Raw genomic sequence first — 18,356 nt, 5'->3', positions numbered from 1 at the left:
CTCTTCATGGGACAGAATAAACTTAAGCAAAACAGAAAGGTTGTTTTTGCTTCACTTTAGACCCAGATTGTAGCACAAAGAGCACTAAGTCGAAGGCTTAAATAGCTTAATTGTACAGCAAGTTAGAAGTTAAAGGGTCAGAGTAATGTTAAGTAAATGAAGCTGTTTTGGAGAAAACCTGTAATGCTGCATTCCAGGTCTCCAAAGGCACAGTGCCATTTTTGTGTGTGTTAAATCATTTTAAGGCCAAATACTGGTGTTTGCTGACTTCCAGCACTTCCTTATGTTTCCAGCCTTTGCAAAACAACATAGCCAAGTACATAGTATCTAAATCTGGTGGGTTGCTTCTGAGATTTTCTTGGAAGGTATTTAAATACATGTTGGTTTTTGTTTGTTTGTTTCCCACTCATAATATGTCCTGTTTTCTAAAAACTTTTTAAGTTCAGGCAGTTGACCATTTATATGTGAAAAATGTCTGAAAAATTTTACCCTGGTAAGGTGGATGCCTCTTGTGAGATCACAGAAGCCCTTAACCTGGAAGAGGCATGTAAACCAAGAGGTTTCAAGATATGTAACAATTGAAATTTAAGCATATTTAAATGTTATCTACTCAAATATTTATTGAGTCCTACTATATGCCAGGTACTGTAGTAGGTACATGTTGAGCAAACAAAAATTCCTGTTCTCATGGAGCTTACATATTAGCAAAGAAAACAAAACACAGCACAAGTACAATGCATAGGACGTTGGATGGCGGCAAGTGTTGTGGCATAAAATAAGTCAGAGAAAGGAGTCAGTTTTAAATAGGAAGGTTATAGAAGCCTCACTGAGAAGGTGGCATTTGAGCAAGGACCTGAAGGAGGTGTAGGATAGTGCCAAGCAGACATCAGAGGAAAGAGCATTCTTAGGCAGGCTGAACAAAAAGTGCAAACATTCTGAGACAGGAGCATCCCTGGAATGCTCTAGGAATAACAAGGTGGACCATATGGCCAGAGCAGTAAGCGAAGGAGAGAGAAATGGGAATTGATATCGAAGAAGTAATGCGGTCTTGGAGGCAGGTTGCATAGGGCCTTTAGACCACTGAAAAGATTTCAGCTTTTGTTCTGAGTTAGATGGGAAGTGTATTAGTCTGTTCTCATGCTACTAATAAAGACATATCTAAGATTGGGTAATTTATAAAGGAAGAGGTTTAATTGACTCACAGTTGAGCAGGACAGGGGAGACCTCAGGAAACTTAACAATCATGGTGGAAGGCGAAGCAAACACATCTTGCTTCACATGGCGGCAGCAAGGAGAAGTGCAGAGCAAAGTGGGGGAAAAGCCCCTTATAAAACCACCAGATCTCATGAGAACTCAATCACTAACATGAGAACAGCATGGAGGTAACTGCTCCCATGATTCAGTTACCTCCCACTGGGTCCCTCCTATGACAAGTGGGGATTATGGCAACTACAATTCAAGATGAGATTTGGGTAGGGACACAGCCAAACTATATCATTCCAGTCCTGGCCCCTCCTAAATCTCATGTCCTCACATTTCGAAACACAATCACACCCTTCCAACATTCACTCACAGTCTTAACTCGTTCCCACTCCTGGTACCAAAATCTGTGTTAGTCATGGTTCTCTAAAGGGACAGAACTAATAGGATATATGTATACATGAAGGGGAGTTTATTAGGAGAATTGACTCACAGGATCACAAGATGAAGTCCCACAAATAGGTTGCCAAGTCCCGAACCTCAAAGGTAAGGAAGCCAACAGTGCAGCCTTCAGTCTGTGGCCAAAGGCGTGAGAGCCCCTGGCAAACCACTGGTGTAAGTCCAAGAGTCCAGGAGCTGAAGAATTTGGAGTCTGATGTTCAAGGGCAGGAAGCATCCAGCACGGTAGAAAGATAGAGACCAGAAGACTCAGCAAGTCTCCTCTTTGCAGTGTCTTCTATCTGCTTTATTCTAGCCACACTGGCATCTGATTAGATGGTACCCACCCACACTGAGGGTGGGTCTGCCTCTCCCAATCCACTGACTCGAATGTTAATCTCCTTTGGCAACACCCTCACAGCCACCCAGGAACAATACTTTTGCATCTTTCAATCCAGTCAGATTAACAGTTAATATTAACTATCACAGGAAGGTACTGGAGGGTTTTAAGGCGAGAAGTGGCATAATCTGACTTAGGCATTCAATGGGTCATTCTCGCTGTTGTATTTTTAAAAAGACTGAAAGGGGGAGAAAGGGTGGAAATTTTAAGGAGATTATATAGGAAGCTATTGTATTAATAAGAAATGGTGGCTGGATGTGGTGGCTCATGCCTGTAATCCCAGCACTTTTGGAGGCCAAGGCAGGCGGATCATGAGGTCAGGAGTTCGAGACCAGCCTGACCAACATGGTGAAACCCCGTCTCTACTAAAAATACAAAACTTAGCTGAGTGTAGTGGCGTGGACCTGTAATCCCAGTTACTCAGGAGGCTGAGACATAGAATCACCTGAACCCAGGAGGCAGAGGTTGCAGTGAGCTGAGATTGTGCCACTGCACTCCGGGCTTGCGACAGAGCAAGACTCCATCCACCCCCCACCAAAATAAAAAGAATGTACCTCAAAAAATAAAGCAAAAAGAGGTTTTTAATGGATTATATATACTTACTAGGACATGCCAAAGTGAGTGGAAGGAAACAGAAGGAAATAGCCCTGGTCCCTTCAGTAACAGTCACATTAATACCTTCTTAGAAAGATAACATACAATAGCTATTTGGGCTGAACAGAGAGCTGAAGCATATACCTACAATGATGATTCATGTGACTTTCTACCATAGAAATCTCACCAGATTCACAGAACCATAGACACTTTGGAAAAGAACTGAAAGGAAACCTAGTTCAATCCCTTACCTAATGCAATATGCCCACCATGAAGTCATCCATCTTAATCATCTTCAATAACAGGCAACTTGAAATTTCTCAAAAGTCTGTGCATATTTGATTCCTCTAGCAGTTCCAATAAAAATAACCAAGTCATTTCCATGGTATATGAATGAAGTGGATTATGATGCCAACATTATATTGATTCATAATTTTCTGAGTATGTTTCTCAGTTTTAGATATTTATTCTAATCCAAATATGCATTTATTGGAGCAATTTCACATTTGCTTGGTTTATATACTGTATTAATCTCTTCTCTTGCTGCTAATAAAGACATACTCAAGACTGAGTAATTTATGAAGGAAGAGTTTTAATTGACTCACAGTTCTACATAGTGAGGGAGGCCTCACAGTCATGGCAGAAGGCAAATGAGGAGCAAAGTCACATCTTACATGGCAGCAGACAAGAGATCATGTGCAGGGGACCTCCCCTTTACAAAACCATCAGATCTGGTGAGACTTATTAACTATCACAAGAACAGTATGGGAAAGACTCACCCCCACGATTCAATTACCTCCCACCAAGTTCCTCCTATGAGACATGGGAATTCGGGGAACTGCAATTCAAGATGCAATTTGGGTGGGGACACAGCCAAACCTATCATATACCAATCTTCCTTGTAAGTAGGGTTTTTGATTTTTCAAATGTTTGTTGCTTGGAAGCCACATAGGTAGAAACCATAGTTACTTACTTTTTTGTTTTGAGACAGGGTCTCCCTCTCTCACCAGGCTGGAGTGGTGTGATCATAACTCCCTATAACCTCAAACTCCTGGACTCAAGCCATCCTCTCACTTCAGCCTCTGGAGTAACTAGGACTACAGGAGTACACCACCACACCTGGCTAATTTAAAAATTTTTATTTTATTTTTTGTCAAGACCAGGGTCTTGCTATGTTGCCCAGGCTGCTCTCGAACTCCTGGACTCAAGTGACTCTCCCTCCTCAGCCTTCCAAAGTGCTGGGACTACAGGTATGAGTTACGGCATCCAGCCTACTTTTTAAGATGTATGCTTAAAGATGCTATGGTAGAAAGGGAAATACAAAGTTAAATAAAGATATTCAAATACCATTATAGCATCAAACTTCATAATCAAATGAAATCATAGAGAGCAGAGATGGCATCCTACTGGTTCTGAATGTATGTACCTGTCAACAAAAGAAAGCCATCTCCATGTTTCCAGAGTCATGATGAAATCACATTTCAAATTGTTTCAACAGGTGCCATATATCAAATGCCTTTTCCTATAAAAGAAACTGCTGAGTTGTTCTAAACAGTGCATGAAAATAGCAAGTGGGCTGAATGAGCAATCATAGTGAGGTCCTGAGAAGTGTAAAAACCCCCAGATTCAGATTCAGTTTCCCCCAGAGAGTGGGGTTACCTCCCACCATGCTTGAGGGACAGCCCTTACATAATTAGACTCTACTCACAGTCCCAGCCTGAAGTGTGTCTAGCTGAAACTAGTGACTGGAGGAATTGAGCCCCTGTAGGGAGGCCAGAACAGGTAGCACTTTGCTTCTCTTGCTCCCTGCCAATGGTTACCCCAACATAGAACTTGTATTCATACCGCTGGGCAGCACCGGTCTGTTAATAATGAACCTAGAATGTGAAGTGAAAATCCGCACCATGTGCGGTAAGCAGTAGGTAATTACATTTCACTTGTTTAATTAAGTTTCACTTTCTGGTTGCCTTGAGGGAACTGTAGGAAAGGATTTTTTTGTGTGTTTTTGTTTTTCCTGATGCGTTTTTCCCCTAGCTAGAAGCTGAATAATTCCACACAGTGTTGAAATGGATATGCTGTGTTTGTGTTGGCCAAATTAAGCATCTATAATCATATATTTCCTCTCTTTTGTCTATTTGTGTCACAGTCTTAATATGTGGGATAGAAATTTCATTTAGTGGAGACATACTTTTTCGATTGTCTTAGGGCTTATTTAAACCAGCTCATCTCCATTAAAATGTGTTTCTGTACTTTACTCATCAGCTTGGCACTGACTCCACTATTGTTTTCTTCAAATACTGTGTATTTTCCCTGAAAGTCCAAGTAGCTGACAATTTTGCTACCTCTGCAAGGAAACCTGCTTTATTTTCTTGTAGGTTTTACACATATGTAACACTCTACATTAGGAACATACTCTTCCTCAGCAGGCTGCATGGCCTTTCATTCACTCTCTTAAAAATATCTGTGGACCTATTATGTGAAATAATGTATGATTTGCTCAGTGGAAGATTTACTTTTCAATAAGGTTATGGTTTATTAAGCCTCACATATTTATAAATTTATATACCTTGAATAATAATTCCATCACAGAAGGGGCTCATTATTAACCACATTTCCATGTGTGATATTCACTGAGGCATGTCCCTGGAAACATACCTAACCACATAAGAGTAAAAGCCTGTCATAGCACAGGAAGCCTAGAATAAGTACATCCTACCATTTAAGCACCTAGGTCTTAATATGTCAGTTCATATTTAGATTCTACCTTTGTGGTCAGGGCAGTATTTGAAATTGAGATATAGTTAATCAGTTGGAGATGTAGTCAATTTCACTGTCAGTGAAGCTCAGAATCGCATCAATATGTTGTTTTTCTGTTTTCTTTATTTATTTATATTTATTTATTTATTTATTTGCGATGGAGCCTCACTCTGTCACCCAGGCTAGAGTGTAGTGGCATGATCTTGGCTCACTGCAAGCTCCGCCTCCTGGGTTCATGCCATTCTCCTGCCTCAGCCTCCCAAAGAGCTGGGACTACAGATGCCCACCACCACGCCCAGCTAATTTTTTTGTATTTTTAGTAGAGACAGGGTTTCACTGTGTCAGGCCAGGATGGTCTCGATCTCCTGACCTCGTGATCTGCCCACCTCGGCCTCCCAAAGTGCTGGGATTACAGGTGTGAGCCACCAAGGTAGGCCAATATGTTGTTTTTCAAAGATTGCCGTCCTCATACAGACCAGCTTAGTACTGACAGAGGAGGTGAAATGGGAAAAGTTCCCTTGTCCCCCTTGCAGGGTGTAGGATGGGGAAGTGGCTCACTTCTTCAGTACGGGCAGGCTGTGGGGCTCCAACCCCAGGGCAGTGTCTAGGGGTGAATGTTTACAGTTTCTGAAGCCCCAGTAGGTATGTGTCACGGGGTGCTCTTTTAGTGTAGCCCTCTGAAGGCAGCTTGTGTTAACTAGCTCAATTACACCTTCTACCTTGTGGCAAGGACAGAGGGCTTTCTGTATCCTGGGTTGCTTGCTTTGGTGCAGCGGAAGAATCAGATCATACCTGGGCTTGGAGAATGAGTGCAAGATTTTATTGAGTGGAAGAAGCTCTCAGCAGATGGGAGAGCCATAGGGAGATGGTCTCCCCCAGAAGCCGGGCCGCTTGGCAGCCGAGCGCTCCTCCGACTGCCCAGCCAAACTCTGTTTCGTTTTGCCCCTCAGTGGCCTGCTGGTGCCTGCTGGTGTGTTGCCCTCAACATCTAGCCGCTTGTGTGTTCCTCTGCCAATGTGCTCCTCTCCACTTCCAACACTTCTGTCTCTGCCTTGCTAGGGTCTCCCGTTTATATAGGCACAGGATGGGGACATGGGTGGTCTTGGGAAATGCAACATTCGGGCAGGAAAACAAAAATGCCTGTCCCCACCTAGGTCCGTGGGGGTGGGGTCCTAGCCAGAGACCATGCCTTCCTCTATCCAGCACTTCTCTTCCCCTCTTCCATATCATTTAAAGGAACAATTCTTCCCTTCCCGACACTTCAGTTTCAGAGGGAAACAGTCTTCACCTGCTAAGCTGTCTTTCACCAGTGGTTGTGTTCCTTCTCTTTTGAACAGGACTTTGTGCAGACTTCTGTTCTGTTCAGTTGCATCATAAGCCATATTCTAGTTATTCACTTGAAAGGTTACACAACTTGCAGGAGTAACTCATGGGGAAAATAACTCTGTTGTTTTTCCATCACATTTTCTGCCTCTGCCAACTCTCCGCTCATCTTCCCCACACTAAAGCCAACCACTTTTCTGTGCATTTTCACAGACAGAAATGCTTTGCATCGTGCCTGCTTGTACCGGCAATTGCCTGGCCTCTTCTGTAGCTTGTCCTCTGTAGCTGTCTCTACCACATTCCTAATTAAAGTCAGCTGACACTATGTATTTGTGCACAAAGAGTAAATAGCATGGTTTAGTTATATAACAATTTGAAATGGCTTGATTTCTTTAGGTTAATGTTACAGCCTCAGTATTGGTAATTCCTGACCGTCTGCTAACTTCTGAAAGCCAGAGGGTCTTGCTCTTCAAACTCTTCTCCTCATAGGATGTAGTGGGCTTATAGCAGAAGAAAGGCACATCTAGGGTATTAAATGTGTTCTTGCAAAACTAAATAAGTTCCCTATGCAGAAATAAGATATGCTGTGTGGTAACTAGTTTTTAGAGTATTTGAAGCAATGATTTGTACTCCTTTCAACGTTTTCATTACAGGAGCATTTTAAGAAGTGGTTTGGGGTCATGACTCCTACTTCAGTACAGTGGTTAGTACAATTCGTAATGCTTAATTTGTGGACCCTCCTTTATTAGCTTAGAAGACATAACTTGAAACCAGTATGGTAGAGTGGATGAGGAGAGATTCCAAGATGGGTAAAATAAAGCTTAAGGAAAATGGAAATGCCTTGCCCAGCATGACTAAGAGGGTCAGGAATAGAACCTGACTCCTAATACGACACATTTTTGAGTGGGTGGCACAAAACAGGACATGTTAACAATCAGAACTCAAGTCCAGCCCTAAAACATATTTGTATACACTGTTGCATATTGTGTTCAGATGAGTTATTTTTGCCTCAATCTGTTCCAGTGCACATTCCTGCCAGAGGTAGGAATTGGTTTGGAGATAATCTTTTCTCCAGCAGCATGCAAAAGTCAGGGTTTCCAGATACTAAACTGAATGGGGGTCTGGGCCTTATAAAAATGAACACATGGATGTGTTCCATACTTTGTAACTTATTTGGCAGCAGCTGACATCTTAGTTTGTGAGGGGCCTTTACAAAAGTTACGGACCTGTAACCTCTGCATTGGGCTAGACTCCTCCAGCTAGGTTACTTGGGGATGAATAGTTGCTGAGATAATTGTGGGCAAATGTAGAACAATAGCCCAAACAAGAGCCACTCTGGCACTCTTGGCCATACTTGGCTTTTAGGATCTAAAGAGGTGATCTGGCTCTTATTTGAATTATAACTATAACCAACATTTATTTCAGAGTGATTTCTATACATTTCCTTAATTTTCCCTCACAAAATCCCCCTAAGGTGGTCTTTTAATACATGAATGCTAAAGGTCTTTTATAAGGGCACAGACAGGCCCAGGAAGATCGTGACATGCACAAGGCTACACAAATAATAAATAAGGATTGGGAAACATACATTCAGGTCTCCTGACTCCAAATTGGGTGCTCCTTTAATGATACCAACCACTTTGACCGTTAAAAGGGGTCATTGTGGTCCCACCAGTGCCTCCTCCATCCTGTTGAGCCCAAGTACAGACTCAAAAGGAATTTCCCTTGTGGCTAGAGGATGTATTATATAAAAGATCAGGATCCCATTTCACCTTTCCTTTCTTTCAGAACTATCTTAGCTTCCCCTTTGGATAAATGTATGTCATCAGTGGGAGATCATCTGCTGCTTAAATCCTTATCTTTCACAATGGACACCAGACTTCCTTTTAAGGTGCTATGTATGACTCATCAGTAGTTTAAAATTTTGTAAGATACATGAACATTTTCTGATTGAGAAACACTTTAGAAGTGCTGAACATATTATTGTGAAATAACAATGACTAATATTGTTGTTAAATTGTTGGAATTGTAATAGCTTTAACCTTTTTTGATTCAGTCTGTTTATTCCAAGTTATTTTGCCTTTTAAATGGCTTTGAAACATTAGCAAATAATGTGGGTCTCTCTTACAGATCTCAGTTCTGCTTTTAACAGCAACAGGCAGTATATTCAAAACATACCTGAATTGGACATGACATTTTGGAGAATATTTTGACTAGTTTATAATAAAAGAAAAGTTGAATAAATCACAATTGATTAAATAGGTGATCGTATACCAAATGCTATGGTGAGCAAATTACTCTTGAGAAATGCGTTGTTTTTATAGAGATTGCAATGCCATGCTGTTCTCAGCCCAATCAACTGTATAAACTGGAGTAGAAATTCCTGAACTTTTTTTTAACTCCTGGGGAAGCAGTTTACCATTAGCAATTAGTATAATGATTACTATCAAATCTAGCCAAAGAGAGATCAATAAAAACATGAGTGCAAAGTAAACACAACTCCTTTGGTTTTATTAATGGATGATACAATTAAAAATAAGCCAGAAGGTGCAGGAAGGTGAGATTATAGTAAACCAGGCAAATATGGCACTTGCCATATTTATCTATAAGCTTGCCATTCTTTGGGAAGTAAATGAAACACAGCATTAAAACAAGGATTTAAAAAATGGATTAAATTATCCCAGCACTTTGGGAGGCCAAGGGGGGCAGATCACAAGGTCAGGAGATCGAGACCATCCTTGTTAACATGGTGAAACCCCATCTCTAGTAAAAATACAAAAAAAGAATTAGCTGGGTGTGGTGGCAGGCACCTGTAGTCCCAGCTACTCGGGAGGCTGAGACATGAGAATGGCGTGAACCTGGGAGGCGGAGGTTGCAGTGAGCCGAGATTGCGCCATTGCACTCCAGCCTGGGCGATAGAGCGAGACTGTCTCCAAAAGAAAAGAATTAAATTTTAAAAATAAGAACAAATGGTGACTGGAGGGAAAAACAAGAGGAAACAAAATGAGCAGTAATCAAAATCCTGGGAGAATTATTTTCACTTTGATTTTGTGAATTTTATTTATGCAATAAATAATGCTAATTGAGGGTCAAATTAATCTATGAGAACATTATAAATGACCTTAAATCAGCACATTTGGAAAAGTAAAAAACTGAATCTGTGCCTGAACTCTGTCTTCATTTATCATAAAAACTGTACACAATTTTTAATCTTCCAATGTCTCAGTGACACCTATTTCCACATTAGTGGTCCTCAAACTTTAGTACATGTCAGAATGTCCCAGAATGCTTGTGAAAAATACGGATTTCTGGGTTCCATCCTCAAATACTCAAATTCAGTAGCTATTGGTTGGGACCCAGAAAGATGCAGGGACTTTAGGCCATCTTTTAAAAACATTAATATAGAGAACAATGGGCCTGGAGGGAAATAACTCTTTGAGTCAGAGAATGCCATTGATTTTAGGAATTCTGACCCTATCAAATACAAATTTTAGAATTTAAATATTCGTTCATGGTGATATATTAGAAATCTAACATAATAAATACTGGTGAAAAAATATAAAATTGTCTGTAGTTAGGTAACTCGGTTGTTTATAACCAAACTGTTTAGACAATAACATTGAAATAGTTACCGAATTGAACATTTCATTATTTTATAGATGAATAATATGGAACTCAGGTATTTGAAGTAATTTGCACAATATCATGTCACTAGCTAGGGACCAGGCAAGATATTTTGCTCTTTCCACTTATTATGTTGTGTTCCTTTCAAAAGTCTCTATAAGTCTCCAATATTAGCAGAAGGACTTGAGGTAAGCCAAGAACCCCATTAGATGATACCTTCGGATCATATAGGAAAATAAGGTTATAGGCTCATATAAACATAAATATCCTTCACAAAAGCAATTCTATGGTTATAGCTATAGAATATGTCTTGTCTTTCATCTCAATAAATCTCATGAACCACTGGATGGAGTGTCTTAGTTTGTTTTCTTTTGCTTATAACAAAACACCAAAAACTGGGTAATTTATAAAGAAAAGGAATTTATTTCTTACAGTTATGGAGGCTGAGAGATCCAAAGCTGAGGGGCTGCATCTGTTGATAGCCTTCTTGGTGGTGGGAACTCTGTGGCACAAGGTATCACGTGGCAGAGGGGGCTGAGCGTGCTAATGTGCTCGCTCAGGTCTCTCTTCCTTTTATAAAGCCTCCAGTTCCCCTCCCATCATAACCCATTAATCCATGAATGGATTAATCCATTTATGAGGACAGAGCCTTCATGATCCAATCACCTCTTAAAGTCGCCACCTGTCAATACTGCCAGAATGGAGATTAAGTTCCAACATGAGTTTTGGAGTCATTCAAACCATAGCATAGAGTAATGATGGTAAGTTGTTTCCGGCATAAAATTTGAAATAAATTATGAGGCTCCATGATATGCTATATTGGTTTTACCCTTAGAAGAATATTTAGTTTCACTCAGGTTTTTCAAAGCTACGTTCTCCTCAAAATAAAAACAAACAAACAAACAAACAAACAAAAAAAACTTTTTTTTTCTTTGTTTTTTGAGACGGCGTCTCACTCTGTTGCCTGTTGCCCAGGCTGGAGTGCAGTGGCCCGATCTCGGCTCACTACAAGCTCCGCTTCCCAGGTTCACACCATTCTCCTGCCTCAGCCTCCTGAATAGCTGGGACTGTAGGCGCCCACCACCATGCCCTGCTAATTTTTTGTATTTTTAGTAGAGACAGGGTTTCACTTTGTTAGCCAAGATAGTCTCAATCTGCTGACCTCGTGATCCGCCCGCCTCGGCCTCCCAAAGTGCTGGGATTACAGGCATGAGACACCGCACCCAGCCAAAAAAACCTTTCTAAGAGTAGATAGCTACTCATTTGATCTGCCTCCTCTGCTGAATCAATTATGAATTTTTTTTTCGCCTGCAAATAACAGAAAACTAACAGTGTAAGAAATAAAGTGATTACAAATAGGGATTCCCCCCCGACACACACTACAATATTTCTTGATATAGGTCATTATGGATATTAGTTTAGTGACTCAATAATATCATGGCTCAGGGTCAGTTTGTCTGTGATTCTCTCGGCCTTTCTCTCATAGTCTTAAACTCCAGGTATCACATTGGCAGGCTAGAGGGAGGGCAGCCCAGGTGTTCCTTTTATCAGAAAAGCTGCAAGTGTCTCAAAAAGCACACCCCTCTCCTATCAGATGTCCATCTTACTGGCCGGAACTATGCTGCACCTCCATTCCAAGAACAAGATCTCTGAGGAAAAAAAGTATTGTTTTAGCTTCTAAAAAGGAGATGGCCAAGGGATAAGACAGTTGAGAAGGGTGTGGCATGACAGAGTGTCTGCTGCTGTCTTGGGTTTAGAAGGAACTCCTGTTATTCCAGTGTCACCTGAATACCGACTGGGTCTCATGGGGCCACTCTAGATTCAGACATTCTTCTTTTTTCTTCTGCTGTACCACCATCCTTCTAGACTCTGCCGCTTTGCTTCCTCCCACCCCATCCCCCACCACCACACAGAGTGACTCCACTCCCACACACTCAGGCATTCGCACAGTCCAACCTTCATTTTTAGGAAGTCCTTGAACTGACTAGCCCTTAGGAAGGTGGCACAGGTGTTCCTAGGATTATAAAATGTTTTATTGAATAAGTTTTCTCTGTGGATGTCCAAGAACCTTTCCTCCCAGCCTGTTTGAAAGAACAATGATTGAATCAGAACAGGACATACTGATGCTTAAAAAAAAAAAAAAAAAAAAAATCACAAGTAGGTATCTTGAAAGCATATCCCAAGTCTTTTCTTAAAGTAACCTTTATACTGAACCATAAAAAGATTAAAGACACCTTCCGCTAGAGTCAGGCCCTGTCATTCACATTGAGATTGTTCAGAAAAAGAATTGACACCTTTACTGAAAGGAGTCAAGGTCTTGCAAGCCGGAAACTGGTTTGATGACAATTCCCTGACTTGCTAGGTAAGCTGGTCCACATTGAGACGAGTCTCTCCTTGACTTCTGACTTACTTTGTGTTTGTTGAAGGAATCCTATGAGTCATGTTTAGCCTTTCCAGCCTGATTGAGTTTGAAGGAGCCTCTGGATTATTGCATACAATGGATTTTGCAAACAGTTTTCTTCAGCATACCCACAGGAGAAAGGCAAGTCGGTTCATAAATGGAAATTCTAGACAAACAACTAAGCTAAAGACACCTCTCTGTATAAATGCTTCCAGATGGAGAGAAGTTTTTCACTTTACTCTCCACAGTTTTCACTTTAAAGGGTTATTGAGATGGAAGCATTGGAGCGAAGCACATTAGAATCACTTGTCCCACCTTTCCTTCTGAGGAAGGCTGACTTACAGTTGCAAGGGGAAAATACTGGCTAAAAAATAATTCTTGGTCTGTTCCCCGTAGTCTATCAACACATGCTTTTCAGAAGAAGGAAAAAAAAAACATCTGGAGAGAATAGGACTGAGTTGGTAGAACATCTTGAAGGGGGCTGGCCTTCACTTAGAAAATTGAAAAGGAAGGCAAATAAGCCATTAGGAAGAGTCTGTGGTTGTTAAGCAGAGTAACCTAAAGGAGGAACTTCAAGATACAAGTTTAAAGCAACACTCTGTAATTATTTTTATTATAGTATAAAGTTCTTAAGTTTGTCTTCACCCTTTGAAAGAGTTCTGAACAGAATTAGAGTTTTCTTAAAAAATCTCGGGGCCTTCAAAAAATGCCATTTGGCCTCCACAGTAAGTTGCTCCCACCCAGAAAGTCCTCTCCCTTCTACAGCTTCCTGTATAAAAGGCTGGGATACCAACATCTGCCTGAAGCAAAAACACATGTATTTTAACCAAATAAATAAAAAAGGAACAAAAGTCTGAGTACATCATGCTGCTCGTAGTCTTACTGGCTGACTCCCATTGGCTCGCTCACTGTTGTTATAATTTCGTTTATGCCTTAGGCAGATGGGCGCCTCTGCTCATGGGTGATTTAGAATCTGCTGATAGTGGCTGGAATGAAGCATGGAGGATCTTGCAACTTCTAAGCCCACTGGCTTAGACCACTGTATTCTTGGGCTTAGATGTTTACTCCGTATATGATTCCCATCAAAGGTGATACCTGGGCCATTGTCCAGCGGGTGAATGTGATTTTCTTCTTTGGAGAAGGCCATTGCAAATCACAGCTAATAGGGACCCTAATGAGGACGTTCACCTTCCAGCTCCTCTGTGCCAGGGCAGTGGATAACAACAGGATGTGGGTTTTAAACACGTGTAAGCTTCTTCAAGCTGCCTCTTTCAGTTTCATTCTTTTTTTAAGGCCCTAGAAAATATAATCCACGTACTTGAAACAAACATTTTTTTCTTGTTGCTACTGTTTTTGGTCATGTTTTCTCCCGTGTCAGGATTGGATTCCACTCTGATTAGTACCAAGAAATATTAATTGGTACAATATGTAAATGAAAACATGGGACATTTACAAGGTAGGCAGAAGATAATATATGCTTGTAAGTTTCACTTTTGGTAAATATGAAAATGTATTCTATTCATCCTCCATGGGTGTTGTTAAAGCTACTCTGCTCTACTTTGGACTCTGCAAATGATTTTGATGAATAGGACCAAAAGATGTCAAAAGCCACAAACCTATCATTGTAAAAACTAAAGGCATTTAGTTTCAAATTAATTTATGTAAAAGGAAGTTTTAATATTTGAACAGGCCATAAAATTAGGATCAAGTAAGCAAATCTATAGGCACTTTTATCAGAGACAGGAGCAATGAGAGATTGCAGGAAACAGAAAGGAATCAGACTTTATTCTTTATATTTGTTATTCCAGTCCTCACCGTCCTCTTTGCTCCTCTTCCCAATTCATTCTTTTCCTTTCTGTTACTAGTTGTCCTTCTTGTCTCTCCTCTTCTTCCCATCACCCCCAGGATACACATTAAAGAGAGAATACCAGAAATCGGCAGCACCGGTGAGCCAAGAAATATAGAGGTTTTTGTTTTTTTTTCATTTCAAGTTTTAAGTTGTCCTTGTGCATGAAATATGTGCGTGATAAAAAGGGGGTTGCCATCAAGGCATATTGTCTTGAAAAGCCAAGGGTTCTTTTTTAGTTTTCCTCTATAATGAAGACTTTCTTAGACTGTGGACTCTATAATTATGCTCACTGAACAAATACCTTGAAAGGGAAGTAATTCCAAGTCATGTGTCAAAGATTCAATTTGACATGTATTTACTAAATGCCTAACATGCCTATGCATTTTGTTTATTCATTTATAGTAACAAGATATAGTGAGTTCATATACTGTACCAGCACTGTGCTCAGTATTAAAAAATTGGAGTCAGAAGATTCCCACTTTCAAGAACTTACAGTCCAATGGAGGAGAAAGAAGTATGAAAGGATTGGTTGCAGGGTGACAAGAGAGTGTTCCAATAGTGCAGCTCCAGAGCTGTGATTTTAAAAAGATGATGCAAACCAGTTATCTCTTGCTACATGGAGTGGATGGGCTACAGGAAATTTGGCAATAAAACAAAGTTTATATAAGTTGCAACATTTTTCTACAACTCTACTATAAAATTGGAAATGCTTTCACACAGAAAAACCTCTCAAAATGCTGAATGCAAAAGTTGGGCTCACAGAAACATTGTGCCTATATTTGGTCTGCTGGAAACTGTATTTTTACAAGGTAATCCCTGTTTTCAATGTAGTTCCTGTCTTGCCACTGGCGGTTTTCTTCTTGTAGCACTTTTCTAGTTCTGAGATTGCTACTTCCCAAAGTATTCATTTCTTTCTTACTGGCATGTCCTCTGTCTTCACAGCCTGCTTCTGGATTGTAGGGTTTTTCCTTTCTTTCTGTTGAGATATTTATGGCATTTAATAGAGTCAAACAAGATGTGTTGCAGCCTGACATACTTATGTGGCTTCAGATGTGTAAAATAAGTAACTTCCTATCTTTGTCTGTCTAGCTCAGAAATTAACCGTGGATGAGGAATGCCTGTATTGATTCATTAATGTAATAACTGTTTACTGACTGCCTACTATGTACAACCAGAAACACAGTTCCTAACCTCATGAACTTACCATGTAACATGGGAAGACAAGCACTAAGTTCTTATTTGTTTGTGATTGTGATAAGGCTCAGAGGATAAATACAGGTTTCTGTGAACCCATGTATAGGGGGAAATATTTAAGTTCCATTTAATACTGAGATAGCTAAGTATCTCAGTATTTAAGCTGAGATCTGAAGGATAAGTAGAAGATTCCTCAGGCAGAGGGAAAAGCAAAGGCTGTGGGGCAGGAAGAAATGTGGTCATTTTGAGGAACTTCAAGATCAGCGTGGCCATAGCAAAGAGCACAAAAGTAAGAGTGAAACAGGGAGGAATGGAATTCAGCTCAAGGGCTCTGAAATCAGAGTTTCCAGTTGGAATCCTAACGTCATAGCTGTATCAGTTAAGATTTTTTTTTTTTTTTCTTTGTGGCATCCAAAGAACAGAAAGTCTACCTTACTGAGGTTCATATAAAAAGGGGAAATTGGCCAGGCGTGGTGGCTCATACGTGTAATCCCACTACTTTGGGAGGCCGAGGCGGGTGGATCACCTGAGATCAGGAGTTCGAGACTAGCCTGGCCAAAGTGGTGAAACCCCGTCTCTACTAAAAATACAAAAATTAGCCCAGCCTGGTGGGGGGCGCTTGTAATCCCAGCTACTAGGGAAGCTGAGGCAGGAGAATCGCTAGAACCCGGGAGGCAGAGGTTGTAGTGAGCCGAAATCGCGCCATTGCACTTAAGCCTGGGCGACAAGAGTGAAACTCCGTCTCAAAAAAAAAAAAAGAAAAAAAGAGGGGAAATTATCTCCACAAAACAAAAAGTCCGACAATAAGCAATAAGCAGTCCAGGGTTTGTGCAGGGCTTGATGAGGTCATCACAGATCCAGGTTCTTTCTGTCTTCTGTTCTACATCCGTAGCCTGTGGCTTTGTCATTCCCTCACGTGGAAATGGCGGCTGCAGCCCCAGGCACAATGGCGCATTTAGGAAGAAGGGAGAAGATGTGCAATGTCAGGTTAGTTTATCAGAAAAGTTCAAAGCTTCTCCGAAATCTTCTGTTGGAATTCTACCTGTATGTCATAGGCCAGAACACAACCCAAATAACCAGGGAAAATGTGAAAGTGAGAACATAGATCTTCCAGCCCTAACAATGGAGAAAGCAAGTGAGAGGGGATTGGGAATTTCCTCAACAGTGTTTGACATAACCACTTTGTAGCTTATAATCTTAGGCAAGTAACTCAGCGTCCCAGTTCCTCTTCTGTAAAATGGGGATAACACCTGAAAATGTTGTAACAAGATTCACTGAAATAGTTTCTATGCTCAGTCAGTAATCAGCATTCAATCAATATGAGCTCTAACATGATGCTTGACAGTTACGCAATGAACAGTTCATGAAGAGCTTTGTAAGCCATATTGATAATTTTGTCTTTATCCTTAGTACAGTGAGAAGGTATTAAAGGATTTTATGCAGGGAAGTGACATGATCATATTTGTGTTTTCAAAAGAGCCCTCAGGCTGGATGTGGTAACTTGCGCCTGTAATCCCAGCACTTTGGGAGGCCATGGCGGGCGGTGGGCGGATCACTTGAGCTCAGGAGTTCCGGACCAGCATGGGCAACTTGGGGAAACCCGTCTCTAAAAAAAAATACCAAAAAAATTTTAGCTGGGTGTGGTGGCACTCGCCTGTAGTCCCAGCTACTTGGGATGCTGAGGTGGGAGAATCACCTGAGCCTGGGAGAGGCTGTAGTCAGCTGTGATTGCACCATGCGCTCCAGCTTAGGTGACACAGTGAGACTCTGTCTCAAAAAAAAAAAAAAAGGGAGCCCTCAATTTATCCTCTGCCTCTGACAAATATATTCCATTTTGTTACATTTCAAAAATTTCAGCACATTGCTTTGCTTACGCATCTTTGCTCTGGAATGACTTTTAATTTTTATTTTGGCAGTCTTGGTTGTTTTGAGATGTGTGAAATTTTTATCTTATGCAGGTGTTTTAGTTCTTTTGATTTTGCTTTTTAAAAGTTTTTGTGTGTGTGTGTGTGGGGGGGCAATGTAAAGCCAGAATATCAATGTACTTCTGTCATGATTTTCAAACTTATTTGGCTGATAGTACCCTAATAAGAATAGGTAAAAAAGATCCCAAAGATTTAACTTCACCTTCTTCAACTACTAGCCCTACTATTAAGAGCCACAGCAAGCTTACATGTTTAAAAAAAAAAAAAAAAAAGAGCTGCAACATTCCTTTCGCACTCCCACTCGCCCCTGAGGTTCTTCCACTTCCTTCCTATGGCTTTTTTTAGAAGCGAGTGTGTTTTTCTCACGTCCGGCAACAAAGGATGTTTTGTGCTGCTACTGAGGTTTGTATGTGTGACTTACTTTAGAACTCTTTCTAGAAAATGCGATTATTATTTGCATAGGTTTGGTAGAACTTTATATTGAGTGAAAGTCTCCGATGACTATTTTTGTTTTTGTGTAGATTTGCCACTGCTTAACATCAAATCACTTTCCTCTGTGTGTTTTAAAATAACCCTAATAGGACCTGTCAAAAATCCCCCAGAAGTCTCACAAATTCTTATCTTTAAAAAAAGTGTAAGTGATACCATCAG

The 18,356-nt window shown here is 40.7% G+C and overlaps 1 protein-coding gene across 4 annotated transcripts in view; it reads left to right on the top strand.

Moving 5' to 3' along the window:
• Window positions 1–18,356, top strand: part of MAML2 (mastermind like transcriptional coactivator 2) — a 376,279-nt gene that overhangs the window by 71,866 nt on the left and 286,057 nt on the right. Inside the window, exon 1 of one of the 4 annotated variants that reach the window (XM_033204260.1) lies at window positions 11,455–15,395. The exons of the other annotated variants lie outside the window; for them this stretch is intronic. Within the exon in view, the coding sequence (XP_033060151.1) occupies window positions 15,321–15,395 (75 nt within the window). The 5' untranslated portion in view covers window positions 11,455–15,320. Of the gene's footprint in view, window positions 1–11,454; window positions 15,396–18,356 lie in introns of those variants that run through there. 4 annotated transcript variants of the gene reach the window in all.

Source organism: Trachypithecus francoisi, unplaced genomic scaffold (genome assembly GCF_009764315.1).
Source record: "Trachypithecus francoisi isolate TF-2019V2 unplaced genomic scaffold, Tfra_2.0 Lachesis_group8, whole genome shotgun sequence".
Classification (NCBI taxonomy): domain Eukaryota; kingdom Metazoa; phylum Chordata; class Mammalia; order Primates; family Cercopithecidae; genus Trachypithecus; species Trachypithecus francoisi.
Note: the sequence above shows the minus strand (reverse complement) of the source record. Positions and strands in the feature narration are given on the sequence as shown.